This window comes from Pseudophryne corroboree, chromosome 3, assembly GCF_028390025.1.
Source record: "Pseudophryne corroboree isolate aPseCor3 chromosome 3, aPseCor3.hap2, whole genome shotgun sequence".
In the NCBI taxonomy this organism is placed as follows: Eukaryota; Metazoa; Chordata; class Amphibia; order Anura; family Myobatrachidae; genus Pseudophryne; species Pseudophryne corroboree.
In genome coordinates this window covers 564,378,312-564,393,282 of record NC_086446.1, presented here as the reverse complement: position 1 = coordinate 564,393,282, position 14,971 = coordinate 564,378,312, and the positions used below count along the sequence as shown (strand labels likewise).

Sequence of the window (14,971 nt, the reverse complement as noted above, 5' to 3'; positions counted from 1 at the left end):
GCATTATTAATTGGACTGGAGAATTCTCAGGTGCGCGCATTCGTGTGAAGTCTGTGAGTTTGATGACACAAACTCGCAACTCACACCTAATTGGATTGACCCCTCTGTCCACATGTGGAATGGAGAGTCTGCAGCTTTTCATCATGCATAAGCGTATTACATATAAACAAGCAGACACAGCCCAAATATGATGCCTGCAAGAAAGCTAATTTTGAGTTATTTATTGCTGTGGCAAAATTGCTGAGATAAAATGACAATGTTTTTTAAAGCGGCAATCATGTACAAGGCAAAACCATGCTTTAGTTCAACCGAGAACCCGCACCTCTGGCCAACTCACACTTCATTACATCCAGCACCCATATCTTTTTCTAGAAATACGGTTTACTATATTCCTAACTTACTGTATCTCACCTGATTCAGGTTCACCGTATATGAGCACATAGATCTCATCCTCTGTCCACGGCAAATAGTGGAAAGCAGAAACTCACACAAGGACCTAATCTATCACCATCTCTACAATAGGGATGTATTTTTGCACTGTATATACAGTATTCTCTCACTTTTTTGTCAGATTTCTCCACCTCTATATCTGACTGTGACCTTTCTCCATCAGAAATAGTCACACAATTGGATTGAGGCACTTTGTAAAATACACTATTTCAGAATCAATTTTTGTATACAATGTATTCATATAGTTTTGTTTTTATTGAAACCTAAATGACTATATTATTGTAAATTCATTAAAAGTGACATTTATTGTGTATCATAATACTGGCAAGAAGTGTTCCACAACACAGCGAGTGCTTCTGGATTCTTTCTGTAGCTGCTTACATGATTTTTGACTTAAGAGGGCACCACTATCATTCAGTTCCGAGCAGTTTGGAAAACTTGGTGCAGATCATCCATTGGATAGAAAATAGGACTATAAATCACATTGGGAGCTGGGCATTCTGGACACTGCCTATGATCGAACACTTAATTTTAACTTTGGTAAATAGTCACTATACAACATTGCTGAATCTTGACAGAGAGAGTCCAGCAGTCCTTAGCACAGGGGTACACAACCTGCGACACTCCAGGTGCTGTGAAACTACACCTCCCAGCATGCCTAGCAAACCGAAGAAAGGGCATGATGGGTAATGTAGTTCTACAGCAGTTGGAGTGCCACAGGTTGTCTACCCTAGCTTTAGCAAGTGCATCCCTGAGTAGCCACAATGGTGATGATGGCACCTTAGGGTATGAGACATGTTAGGAAAACTAGTGGTGCCCAAGAACACAGGCTCAGTTTGTGCTATTTCTCAGCAAGCTTTAAGATGTGTACATGCACAAGAAACAAGCAGGCACATCACATAGGTAAGCCCGTAGCTACATGCTGGTAATAAAAATAACAATGAATATATATATATATATATATATATATATATATATATAAAAAAAAATGACAAATCTTGCCAGTAGCCATTTTTATTTTGTTGTAAACTTGCAGTACATCTGTATACTTTAGTTTCAAAGTTGACATTTTTTTTTTTTACAATTTTCTTAATTGAAAATGTAAACTTATTATAAGTAGCCTTAAAAGATAAGCACATATTTTTTTTAAATTACATCTTCTCTTGAGAAAAACAAGATTCACAAGTTACTGTTATTTACTGTTCCACCATAAGGAAGCAAGTTAACATATTAATGTAAATAGAATTTTGTTACTAGTTATCATTACTTGTGAGCTGGAGATTTCAAGTGAAATAATAGGATTTTGGTACTTACCAGGTAAATCCTTTTCTTTGAATCCATAGGGGGCACTGGAGTACTCTTGGGATATGGACGGCTTTAGCAGAACAAAAGGCACTGAATATTTAAATTTAGTAACTCTACTCCCCTCCATATTCCCAGAGTACCTCAGTGTTTTTTACTGAGCCGAACAGGAGCAATAGAGAGGTTGACAATGGAGAATTACATATAACATAACGGACAACAATAAAGTTGACACATAACGTTACTGACAACTAAACAGTTGACACCATAACCGATAGAACTTGAAACTTTGAACCAGTCGGTGAGAATGTGTTACCATAAGATCCCCTGAACTTACCACAAACCAGGTAAAACTGCTCTGGGTGGGCGTCCAGTGCCCCCTATGGATTCAAAGAAAAGGATTTACCTGGCAAGTACCAAAATCCTATTTTCTTTTTCATCCACTAGGGGTCACTGGAGTACTCTTGGGACATACCAAAGCTTCCCCCGTGGGCGGGAGAGCTGTTTGGCACCTGTAACACTAGGCGGCCAAAGCTAGATGCTGATGCCGCAAACGTATCAAACTTGTAAAAGCGCACAAACGTGTGCACTGATGACCATGTAGCCGCACGACAAAGCTGCGTCGTAGAAGCTCCACGACCAGCTGCCCATGAAGTTCCCACAGAACGTGTGGAATGAGCTGTTACTGATGTAGGCGGCTGTAACCTAGCATGAAGGTAAGCTTGACGTATAGTCAGTTTAATCCATCTGGATAAGGTCTGTTTAGAAGCTGGCCAACCCATCTTGGCAGCATCATAGAGAACAAAACAAAGTATCCGTCTTACGAACTGTAGACGTTCGGGATACATAAACGCGTAGTGTGCGTACCACATCCAAAGTTCCAGAATCTTCTGTTAACACAGGAACTACTATTGGTTGATTGATGTGAAAAGATTACACTACCTTTGGCAAGAAAGCGGGATTCGTCCGAAGTTCCGCTCTGTCATCATGAAACACCAAATACGGTGGCTTGCATGACAAGGCACCCAAATCTGAAACACGCCTTGCCGAAGCTAAGGCTAGTAGAAAAATTGTTTTCCAAGTGAGAAACTTAATATCCACTTGTTGTAAGGGTTCATAATATGAAGACTGTAAGAAATCTAAAACCAGATTCAAGTACCATGGCGCTGTAGGTGGAATGAATGGAGGCTGTACTCTGAGGACACCTTGCAGAAAGGTGTGTACAGACGGCAATAGAGCCAATCGTCTTTGAAAGTAAATTGACAAAGCAGATACCTGCACCTTTAGTGTAGATAAACGCAGTCCTCCATCTAACTCCGTCTGTACAAATAACAAAAGACGGGATAACTTGAAAGATGATGTCGGAAACTTCCGAGCTTCACACCAACCTATATAGGCAAGCCAAATTCTGTAATAATGAGCTGCCGTAACTGGCTTCCTAGCACGTAACATGGTTGGTATAACAGATTTTGGAATGCCCTCTCTTCTTAAGAGGGCGGTCTCAACAGCCACCCCGTCAAACGCAGCCGTGCTAAATCGGGGTAAAGGAACGGACCCTGTTGTAACAGGTCCGGACGTAGCGGGAGCGGCCAAGGATCGTCTGCGAGTAGTCCGCGGAGATCCGAGAACCAAGCTCTCCGAGGCCAATGAGGCACCACTAGTATGACTGTGGCGGACTCTCTTTTGATCCGTTTTAGCAACAGAGGGAGCAGCGGAAACGGTGGAAACAGATACACGAGGCTGTACGGCCATGCGATTGTGAGAGCATCCACCGCCACTGCCTTTGGATCTCGCGTTCTGGACACATACTGGGGCGTTTGGTGATTGTGGCGCGATGCCATCAGATCCACTTGTGGGTAACCCCACCTCTGGACCAACATGTGAAACAGTTCTGGATTTAAGGCCCATACTCCTGGATGAAAATCCCGGCGCCTGAGATAATCTGCCTCCCAGTTGTCCACTCCCGGAATGAACACTGCCGACTTGGTGATGCTTGGCCCAATTGAGGATTCGAGCTACTTCCCGCATGGCCCTGCGGCTTCTCGTTCCTCCTTGATTGTTGATGTACGCGACCACCGTCGCGTTGTCTGACTGCACCTGGACAGTCTGAGACCGAAGCATGTGCACTGCTTGTCGTAGTGCATTGTAAATTGCCCGGAGTTCCAGGACATTTATCGACAGCAATCTTTCGTGATCCGCCCAGAGTCCCTGGAGCTGACAATTTTGAACTACAGCTCCCCAACCTCTGAGACTCGCGTCCATGGTTAGAATTATCCAATTCCAGGCGCCGAACCGTTTCCCAGCGGTTAGATTGTGTACTTTGAGCCACCAGAGTAGAGATACTCTGGCCCGTGGAGACAACCTCACCCTCTGGTGAATCTGCAGATGCGAGCCCGACCACTGTGCGAGCACATCCAGTTGAAAAGGACGTGAGTGAAATCTTCCTAACTGAAGCGCTTCGAAAGCCGCCACCATTGTGCCTAACAGGCGAATGCACAAATGTACCGAGACTGTGCGTGGCTTGAGCACTAATTGTACCAGATGACGAATAATCTGTACTTTCTGTTCTGGTAGGTAAATTCTTTGATCTACCGTATCGAGAATCATACCTAGGAATTGAAGTCGTTGGGACGGAATCAGATGTGATTTCTTGAAGTTGACAATCCAGCCGTGCTGAACTAGTACATTGTACGTGAGCAACGCATGTTGGAGGAGCATCTGTTGAGACGGAGCTTTGATGAGCAGATCGTCCAAGTACGGAACTATTATCACTCCCAGGGATCTGAGATGAGCTATCATCACAGACATTACTTTGGTGAATACCCGAGGCGCTGACGAGAGGCCAAACGGTAGAGCCTGAAACTGGTAATGGTTCTGCCGTATCGCAAAACGCAAGAACCTCTGATGAGGTGGCCAAATCGGAGTGTGTAAGTACGCATCCTTGAGATCCAGCGCAATCATGAATTCCTGTGGCTCTAAACCTGCAATTTCTGACCGCAGAGATTCCATCTTGAATCTGTAGTAAGTGACGTACTGATTGAGGCCCTTTTAAGTTCAATATTGGCCTGACCGAGCCATCCGGCTTTGGTACCACAAATAGACTGGAATAATAACCCTTACTTTGTTGGTGTACAGGGGCCGGAATCAAAACTGCTGAATCCAGCAGAGACTGAATTGCAATTTGCAGAACCGCCCTCTTGTCGTCCGACACAGGCAGTCCTGTCTTGAAAAACCGCAGTGGCGGGAGACAGTCTAACTCTATCTTGTAACCTTTTAACACTAAATTGCGGATCCACCCATCTGTGGATTTCTGGAACCACGCCAAATGGAACGTCTGAAGGCATGCCCCCACAACTGGAGATCCGAGATGGGCTGGGAGCCCGTCATGCCACTGGCTTGTCGGTGACCTTAGCGTCCTGACGACTGGTGTTGGTTTGTTGAAAACCACGTCCTCAACCTCGTCTACCAGGCGTAGCTGTTCCTCTACCACAGCCTCGAAAGGGCTGAGGTCTAAAGGATTTGAACGCCGGCCCAGAGTATTTCCATCTAGGTACCGTTGGAGGCAATGGTAGGAAAACAGACTTCAGACTTCCCTCCCGTGGCCTCAGAAATCCATTTGTCCAATTCAGGACCAAACAACTTCTCGCCCCCGTAAGGTAACGCCTCTATACCTCTCTTAACCTCTGCCTCCGCTTGCCAAGTTCGCAGCCAGAGTGCTCGTCGTGCCGTAACTAGCGACAATGAAAGGCGTGAAGTGAGCTGACAGACGTCAGTAGAAGCTGTACATAGATACTCAGCAGCTTCACAGATTTGATCAGCGAGAAGTATAAGGTGATCGTCATGTAGACCAGACTTGAGTTCTGTTATCCATACAATTAGCGCCTTAGTTACCCAAATGCCAATCAACCCAGGTCTAAGCAACACTCCTGCTGCTATATACATGGACTTTAGCATAGCTTCTATTTTCCGGTCTGAAGGGTCTTTAAGCGTAGTAGCAGTTGGTACTGGTATGGTTAATTTCTTTGTAAGTTTTGACACAGACGAATCCACCATTGGCAGATTCTCCCATGTAGATGTCACAGACTCTGGAAACGGGTAACTAGACTTAAATCTGCGAGGTATAGAAAACCATTTATCCGGATTTTTCCGTGTTTCTACTAGCATCTTATTAAGAGATTCCGAAACAGGAAAACACATCGGAGATCTCTGTCGTTTAGTAAATACGACTTCATCATTTGTCAGAGGCTCCTCAGTTTCTGTAAACTTCAGAGACTGACACACCGCTCTGATGAGATTATCAATGCCTGGGCTGTCAAAATCTTCACTATCTGACTGCTGGTCTACTTCGCCCTCCTCGCCCTCATCTTGCGCAGTGAGGTCTGGCATAGAATCGTCAGAATGCAACATAGCAGAAACTGGTAAATCATAAGACAAATTAAATTTATCCCTTCTACCCAAAATGGACTTGAACCTTTGGCAAGGCTGAGACCCCTCCGGTAGTTCTGGCGGTCTCACCCGAGATTCAGATCTTGCAGCTTCCCGCTCTTGTCGAGCGGCGGCCAATTCTGATTGCAACCCAGCCATGACATCTGTGAGCATAGCCCATGGAGGGTCCAGGGATGAAACCGGCTTTGAAACCGGAGCAGAAATTGTATTCGTAACAGAATTCACAAAACATACTGTACATGTGGTAGATCCATCCGGTAACACACTGTTACAGACCTTGCAGTGAAACTGCTGTTTAGATTTTGCTGGTGCCTTACTCATTATGCAGACAGACAATACAATATACAAAGACAGACCACTTGCACGACTCAGTAAAATTGTACTAAGGTGTGTGTAATAAATATATATATATATATATATATATAGACGACAGGTGGGGATCCGGCACAGCCACTGAAGGTAAATATAAGACTGGGTGCCCTCACAAAAAATTGTATACACGTGGGGACGGTGCGGCACTCCAATAAATCAGACGTGAAACCTCCGTAATTACGGAGGTTTCACGTCTGATTTATTGGAGTGCCGCACCGTCCCCACGTGTATATATATATATATATATATATATATATATATATATGGCCGCAGTACAGTGCACGTGGCCAGTACTGTATGAAATCTGATCCAAAATTCCCACTAACACCCCTGCGCTTCCGGTGGAGTAGAGATGTAGGACAGGAACGTTCTGGAATCACAAACAGGAAGAACAGGAAGCATGGTTAAAATGGCATCCATGCCATGCTTACACTAATAATCACAGTGCAGGTTATAAATTATGGAAAACATATATAACCTGGAAATATGCTGTTTAAAACAAATCCTGTTAATAAAGGCTTAATAGTCTATACAATTCTTACAACCCATGCAGCCTTTTATGCTGCTGCTGCTATGGGTATTATACACTCCCCCCCCCGTGCAGCTGCGCTGCATGTGAAGACTCCCCCCCCCCCCCCCCCCCCCAGTGCTCCGTGTACCGCTGTATATTCCAGCTGGGAGCGGATACACTGAGCCGGGTAACTTTACAAGGAGCCGGGGCGGGGGTAGAGGGAGCCGGGGAGCGCGCTCTATAGAGCCGTGGAGCGGCGGCTATGGAGTGACGGAAGTGCAGCCGGCATACGGGGCTCTGTGCGGCGGGGCTGAGCGGCTCTGGCAGCCGCTTAAAAGACTAACCAGCGGCGGGCGGCGCACATAAAGGAAAGTGTTTCCCACACAGCGGGGCGGCAGCGTGAGCTGACCGCCCCATCCCCCAACCTGGACGCCTGTGGTGAGGGCTATGACGGGGCTTCTTCTGCAAGCTCCGTCCAGCCTTTCCTGCAGGTTGATCTGCACTTGGCTGTGAGGGTGCTCTGTAGTGAGGACAGACACGCCAGCAGCTGCTTGTAGCAGCTTCCACTATCCCGGACCCACGCCTTTTGGAAGGGGGGAAGGAATGTGTATAAAGTTTAGTAAAAAGAAAAATCAAAAAGAAAATATTCAAAATAAGTATGGGATACACTATAAGTATACACATGTAAGTATACACATGTTGCTGCTGTGAGCACAGAAAAAACACTGAGGTACTCTGAGAATATGGAGGGGAGGAGAGTTACTAAATTTAAATATTCAGTGCCTTTTGTTCTGCTAAAGCCGTCCATATCCCAAGAGTACTCCAGTGACCCCTAGTGGATGAAAAAGAAATATCAATTGAATATAAAAAGATTGCAGACTGAATTCTCACATTTCCCTTCCTTCTCTTTACAGTTAGAGAAGATGTAGTCTGTGTACTTAAACATCAAGCACATTTCCTCTGTTTTGTTTCCATGCATATAACTTATCTCAGTGGATAGACATTGGTACACAAGTGTTGTAACAAGGTGGATGAATGAGGAAAGGGTGACATTCTGCACATTACATTTTCCTATCCCTGCTCTGCCATTGACCTTGCTATAACACCTGGGTTCCATTCACTAGCAACTCTCCATGGAGCTCAATACAATCTATAGGCTCACATACATTTCCAATGAACATTAAACAATATAGACAAAACAGTACGTCCTCCCATTTAGTGCTTTCACAGATGCAGGACTTGGTCAGATACAGGCAGCACACCTCCTTGACAAGCCCTCGCCAATTACTAGTTTGACTGTTCCATTGTGTAAATTAAAGTGTCAGTGGAGTTACTGTCCACACTCATACATTCAAATGTATGCAAAACAATCTTATTTCAAAAGAGTGCAAATGTACCCACCAATCCAATTGTCTTTTACCATTTGTGCCAGTCCATTTAATGAATTTTGACAATGTGCTTTGAACACCTCCAAAAACCACAAAACTGACTAGTATGTTCATGTTCAAGTCCAATCTGAGCTTAAGTCTTTCCTGTGATCAACTTTTAAAAACTGAAATGTAGGAGAAACAATATTAGCAGCTGTACACAAAGGGGGGAATTCAACTAGTTGCAGTTATTTACGTAAGGCTTATTGAAGCAGCGGGGCTATTCAATTAGCCCTGGGGCTTGAAAAGAAATCCTATATAATAAAAGTGTTTTGTGTGTCGGCAGACATGGTGCCCAACATATTGCTCCGATAAGCGCGCACAGCCGCCAGCGGTATTACTGTTATGTTGAGCTGTCATTTTGACGGGATGGTAACTAGTCCCTGATAAATAGCCTGCTTTTGGGTGCCATGGCCGTGTAAAATAGGACCGGGAACTTATCCTAGATTCTATCGGTTATCGCCCGTTAACACAGTAAAAAAGGGTCTCTAACTGTATAGGACTGGGCATTAAAGCCTAAGGCTACCACCCTTTTTCACATGCTCTAAATCAGTGGTTCACAACCTCGGTCCTCAAGTACCCCCAACAGTTCATGTTTTCCAGGTCTCCTCACAGGATTGCAAGTGAAATTATTTGCTCCACCTGTGGGTCTTTTATAATGTGAGAAAACAAAGGTTGTTGATCCTGCACAGAACTAGATTCAAAGATACAAAATAAATTATATGAAAGCCAGAAATGGACGATAATATTTAGAAATTCCTATCTGTCCGTATGGCGGTGCGCCCAAGGTCATAAAAAGCAAGCAAAGGTGTATATACAGAAAGAAAAAGTATGACTCTGGTTTGGGCGCACTCTTATTCTTATCTTAGATGATGATCAATGAGAAATGAGCCTAAAGCTTGATATTGACGTCTTAAGCTTGTACTCTTTTCCACACATAAGAACTCAAAACAAGATACATTCTACATGAGTAACCATGATTATATAGTACGGAAAATGTGTCTGGAAGAAAAACATTTTATGTTTCAAAATAATGTGTGAAATGTTCAGATCTTAATTATACCTGGATAATTGCATAATGGAAGGTAGCTACATCTCAAACTGCCTCCGTCTGCCAAAGATCTGTACAAACTTTGTTTGTATTGATGCGGCCCTGAATAGGGTTGGATTAGTGGGTGAGAGAGCCCACACACTGTTAAACAATTTCTAGTAGTTTGTCACTATCATTGATAAGTAAATCGTAGGATTTAGAGATTAAGGAAGTAGTTGGAATAAGTAAAAGTAGTGATACTGCTGTTGGCGTTATTACCATAGGTAAATCTTCCTACTTCACCGGGTATTCCCTAGCAGTCACCTGTCTAGGTACTGACCCAGCTGGCTGACTGCTAGGGAATACCCGGTGAAGTAGGAAGATTTACCTATGGTAATAACGCCAACAGCAGTATCACTACTTTTACTTATTCCAACTACTTCCTTAATCTCTAAATCCTACGATTTACTTATCAATGATAAGGGCAAACTACTAGAAATTGTTTAACAGTGTGTGGGCTCTCTCACCCACTAATCCAACCCTATTCAGGGCCGCATCAATACAAACAAAGTTTGTACAGATCTTTGGCAGACGGAGGCAGTTTGAGATGTAGCTACCTTCCATTATGCAATTATCCAGGTATAATTAAGATCTGAACATTTCACACATTATTTTGAAACATAAAATGTTTTTCTTCCAGACACATTTTCCGTACTATATAATCATGGTTACTCATGTAGAATGTATCTTGTTTTGAGTTCTTATGTGTGGAAAAGAGTACAAGCTTAAGACGTCAATATCAAGCTTTAGGCTCATTTCTCATTGATCATCATCTAAGATAAGAATAAGAGTGCGCCCAAACCAGAGTCATACTTTTTCTTTCTGTATATACACCTGGTCTTTTATAATGTGTCAGTGAGTAATGAATACATCTGTTCAACTGCTAGGTGACCTGGAAAACATGAACTGTTGGGGGTTCTTGAGGACCGAGGTTGAGAAGCACTGCTCTAAATTACCGCATCTAATTGAATTCCCCCCATAGACTAAGACTGGAATTTTGAGCTGGAGAGCAAGTCATAACTATGTACTTTACAAAGATGAATTAAGGTGGCAATTATAATTACATATTCATTATGTGGAACTAAAAGTGCCAGCATTCATGTGCCTCCAAGTTTGTGATAATTGTTCCCTGAATCATTAAATTGGCCTCAATGAAAGTAAAAATATGGATTGCTGCGTTATTTAATTTGCAAATAATATTGGCCTCTTAATTTCTATGAAATAATGTGTTGTGCACATAATACATTTTGCAATTTGCCTGCAATGATAAATCCATTAAATAATTGTAATCATTTACACCTTAATACAGAAGTGTAATGTGCAGCCTTTAGGTTCTTGCTGGCCTGAGCCTTTTTCTGGTGATTTTTCTGATAATTTGAGCTAAATCTCCAGCAAGTTTACCATTTCAAAATTGCTACAAATAAACTATTTGAATTTTAGGCTTCCTAACCACTGGATGATACATACAACAATTTGGAGGCAAAATCACTGGCAACTTGCAGCTGCATTTAAATTGTCAGAAAAAATACCCTTTGAAAAATCTGTGACTTTGTTGCACCATTATCAGTGCAATCTGTTGAATGTGTTACTCCTGAATAGCATCCAATTACTGTAAGCATTTCCTACAGTCTGAGATCAGCAAGCAAATGTAACAAAACTGCACATCATAACTAGAATGTACTTAAGGGGTTATTCAGGTTTGATTGCAAAAAAGATAGCAACTGAGCAAAACCATGTTGCACTACAGGTGGGACAGATGTAACATGTGCTGAGAGATTTAGATTTGGGTGGGTTATATTCTTTCTGTGCAAGGAAAATACTAGCTGCTTAATTTCTACACTGCAATTTAGATTTCAGTTTGAACACACCCCACCCAAATCTAACTCTCTCTGCACACGTTACATCTGCCCCCCCTGCAGTGCACATGGTTTTGCCCAATTGCTAACTTTTTTGGTCTGCTAACAAACCTGAATAAGGCCCATAGTCTTTAATTAGCTAGACATGCATAGAACGGAGCTTGCAAATAAAACAAATGTCTGCTGTTATTTTGTTTTGTGTAGTGATTGGTCTAGCTGGGTTCACTATGATATGCCGACCGGCAGCCGGAATACCGGCGGCAAGTGCAACATGTCCCCCCGCAGGCTCGATTCGCTCGCCACGCTTCGGGCACGGTGGCGACCGAACAGAGTTCTATACACCATTGGGAGGTGGTGTGGACCACCCCCTGAGTGGGGATTCCGACCGCTGGTATTTCACCGGGTGTCGGGACTCCGGTATCAGTATCCTGACAGCCGGCAAAATTAATGCCTCCCGTCTGGTTGTTGTGCACATACAATGGAGTCTAAACACACAGCAGTTTACAGACATTTCAGTCATATTAGGTCCAGGTGCTATGTGCAAGCCGGAAATGACCACCACTCCCTATCAAAGTCTTCACCAGATTGATATTTAAATCAGGAATGCCTGGATGAGGACTATTATCTGCTGGTGTGTGCAACCTTTGGCCCCATGCCCCTCAATATAAAGTGCCAAATGATGTGTGAGCAGTTCTGGTCACTCAGCCTGACGCCTCTGGAAAACCAGTCATTTTTGTGCAAAACTAATCTAAGGAGTGGGCTGCCTCAAACAACGGCTTGTTTCGTGAAAAGTGCACTTACTTCTACTGTAATTTTCTTCAACATAAAACTCACTCAAAGATGGGAATGTTTAAATGTATACACAAATGTAATTCAGTACTAATAGTATAAGTAATGGTTTTCAAGCTGAAGGCAATCCTCATTTATATACGTGACAGGAAAATATGCCCATATAGCCATTATACTGCTGATTAGATCCCATTACTCCAGCCATGGCAGTCTCCATACCGTTTCCATGCTATTCTATGCATAGGTTCCCCTTGGATATCACTGCACATTGGCCTTCTTGTAGCAGAGATTTACGAAGACAAAGACGATACAACAGTAAAAGTGTAATTACAGTGTTTTGAGATCACAGCTGTGATTGATGTAAACTAGTTAAAAGACAGGTCATATAAAAGAGTCACAGTCTCTCGCATCACAAAAGATTATATAGTTAAAAAAATAAAATAAAGTATAAATAAATAAATGGTGCCCCTCACATAGATATTTTATATATTATTTCATCAAAAAAATATCTCCTTTTATGTGGTTTTGATTGCCTACATTTCCCCATCACTAAGATTCCCAGCATCTTATGTGTCTTGGTCTGATTCACTGGAGGGATCATCATCATCATCCGTCTGTTCTCCTGAATGATACAGCATGACTGCATGTGTCTTGTGTGTGATAGTGACTACGCATGGCCCCTGGGCCCACGGCTCTCCGTCAACCTGCATTGGCATTCTCGAATTCTTCAAAATAAGCTGCAAAAAGAAAAAACATTTTTTTTTAGTAGTGCAAGTTCAAAGCAAGACCATACATGGCTACATCCACAACAAATAAATCATATAGTTAATCCACAAAGTATATAAATGTAGCAATGAAATAAAAAAAAAAAAAAATTTAACAAGTTTACAAACACTTAGGTATTAAGCCCTGTACACACGGGGGAGATGTGTGCTTAGCGATCTAGCACAGACCGCTCAGCACACATCTCTCCCCCTGCTCAGCACTCAGCGCAATGTGCTGAGCGAGGGCCGCTCATTTCACCCAGCAGTGAAATGAGTTATCTCGCTAGATTTGGCCTGCATGCAAGCCAAATCTAGAGCCGGCGATAGAGACGCGTGGGGCCGCGCATCGCTGTCATCCTGCACACGGAGAGATCTGTGCTTAATTTCTAAGCAATCTAGTCAGACTGCTTAGAATTTAAGCATGGATCTCTCCGTGTGTACCCTCCTTTAGGTTACTAAAGAGCAATAAATGGCTTTTGCCCATTATTGTAGTGGTAGCACCAGGGTAATAGATAAAGGACAGCACCCTGATGTATGTATCTTAAATACTAAAAAGTTGCCAGTGCATACAAGGGGATCAGTATGATTTACCGATGATTAGGATGCCGGGCGTCAGTATACAAGACACTATATAGCAACAACTAATGTATCTGCACATGCACAGAAATGTAGAGATATGCAGAGTCTTATGCATCGTCACTTGTGTCTACACAGGTAAGGTTCAGGGACAATGTAAACCCAGGCCATGCAGACCTGTATGTAAGCAGAAATACGCCTGTTGGGAGGAGTATCTTACACACCTAGTGTAGGGCAGGTAGAAACACACACTTCTGATGATCACTAGTAATAAGTTAGTCACGCTATCTCAGAGCACAGTTACATCTGGAAAGGGACACATTACTGCATTACTAAGAAAATACAATATATTTCCATGCACATTTCCCACTTACTTCCAGCTCTGCACCAGCCCTAAAGTGTGTAGTAAACAAATATTTTTTTGTTTTCTGTTTTTTCCCCAGAAGAGATCAATGTTGTATAGGCAGTTTAACTAATCCACAATAATGTCATTTATTTTAGCAATGCTATTTATTTGATTTCCATATGAACATATTGTTCTGTTTCCTAAGGAAACTGGTCCATAATTTTCTATTTTAACCTTTAAATTATGGTTTTAAAAAATACATGTAAAAAGGCAAGAATAGTTCATTTGCAAATGTAAAGAAGAACTATGCTCTTACCACTTTTCATAATAATTTCAGCAATACATAGGAGCTCATGCTCCGTTAGACACTCACCTGTTTGCTTAGTGTAAAATATGCAAATCTGTACTGAGCATGCCCACACAAAAGGACGTATGCCTACAGTATGTCCATATTCAGATTTTGGGTGCAAAGTACACGTGATGCAAACCCCGCATGAGCTCATAACTGGGACACATTTCCCATCAACTCCAGCTAACTACCGCTTCCAGGTTTCCACTTTCTGCTTTTTTCTGGTAATGACTCCATCTCATTATAATTTGCCCAAATATAAACCTGCTTAACATCTATAAGACGTATGGTAAACTTAACTATAGTTTCAAGACATTACACGCTTATATGTGCTTTCCCTTTTCCCATAACCCCTAAAGTTACACATTTTTCAACCCTGCTTAAATCCTAAAATTGGATTAGTCTAATATTACAAGTAGATGTACATATAGTGGTGTTCCATCCCAATTTCCATTATAAACCAACTTCCCAAGGCAATGGGTTTCTCTACTCCTTTTTTGTCTTATGTGTGGGGCAAGGGTCTTTTGCTGGATTTAAGGGTTTGGGACCAGGATAATGTAAGCATACATTGACTGATTAAACAAGTTACCAAATGGCACAGCAAGTAGATCATGCAATGTGTCCCATGCCAGCACCAGGGAAGGACTAGCACACTCGAGCATTAAAATAGCCAATGCACCTCAATCTTCATGG

At 42.6% G+C, this 14,971-nt stretch overlaps 1 protein-coding gene across 1 annotated transcript in view; it reads right to left on the bottom strand.

Annotated features, from left to right (window-relative positions):
* Positions 1-10,406: 10,406 nt before the first annotated feature.
* The window catches only part of DGKE (diacylglycerol kinase epsilon), an 83,978-nt gene continuing 79,413 nt past the window's right edge, over positions 10,407-14,971 (bottom strand). The window contains exon 11 of the mRNA XM_063961283.1: positions 10,407-12,980. Coding sequence (XP_063817353.1) covers positions 12,810-12,980 — 171 coding nt within the window. The 3' untranslated portion in view covers positions 10,407-12,809. The remainder of the gene's footprint in view (positions 12,981-14,971) is intronic.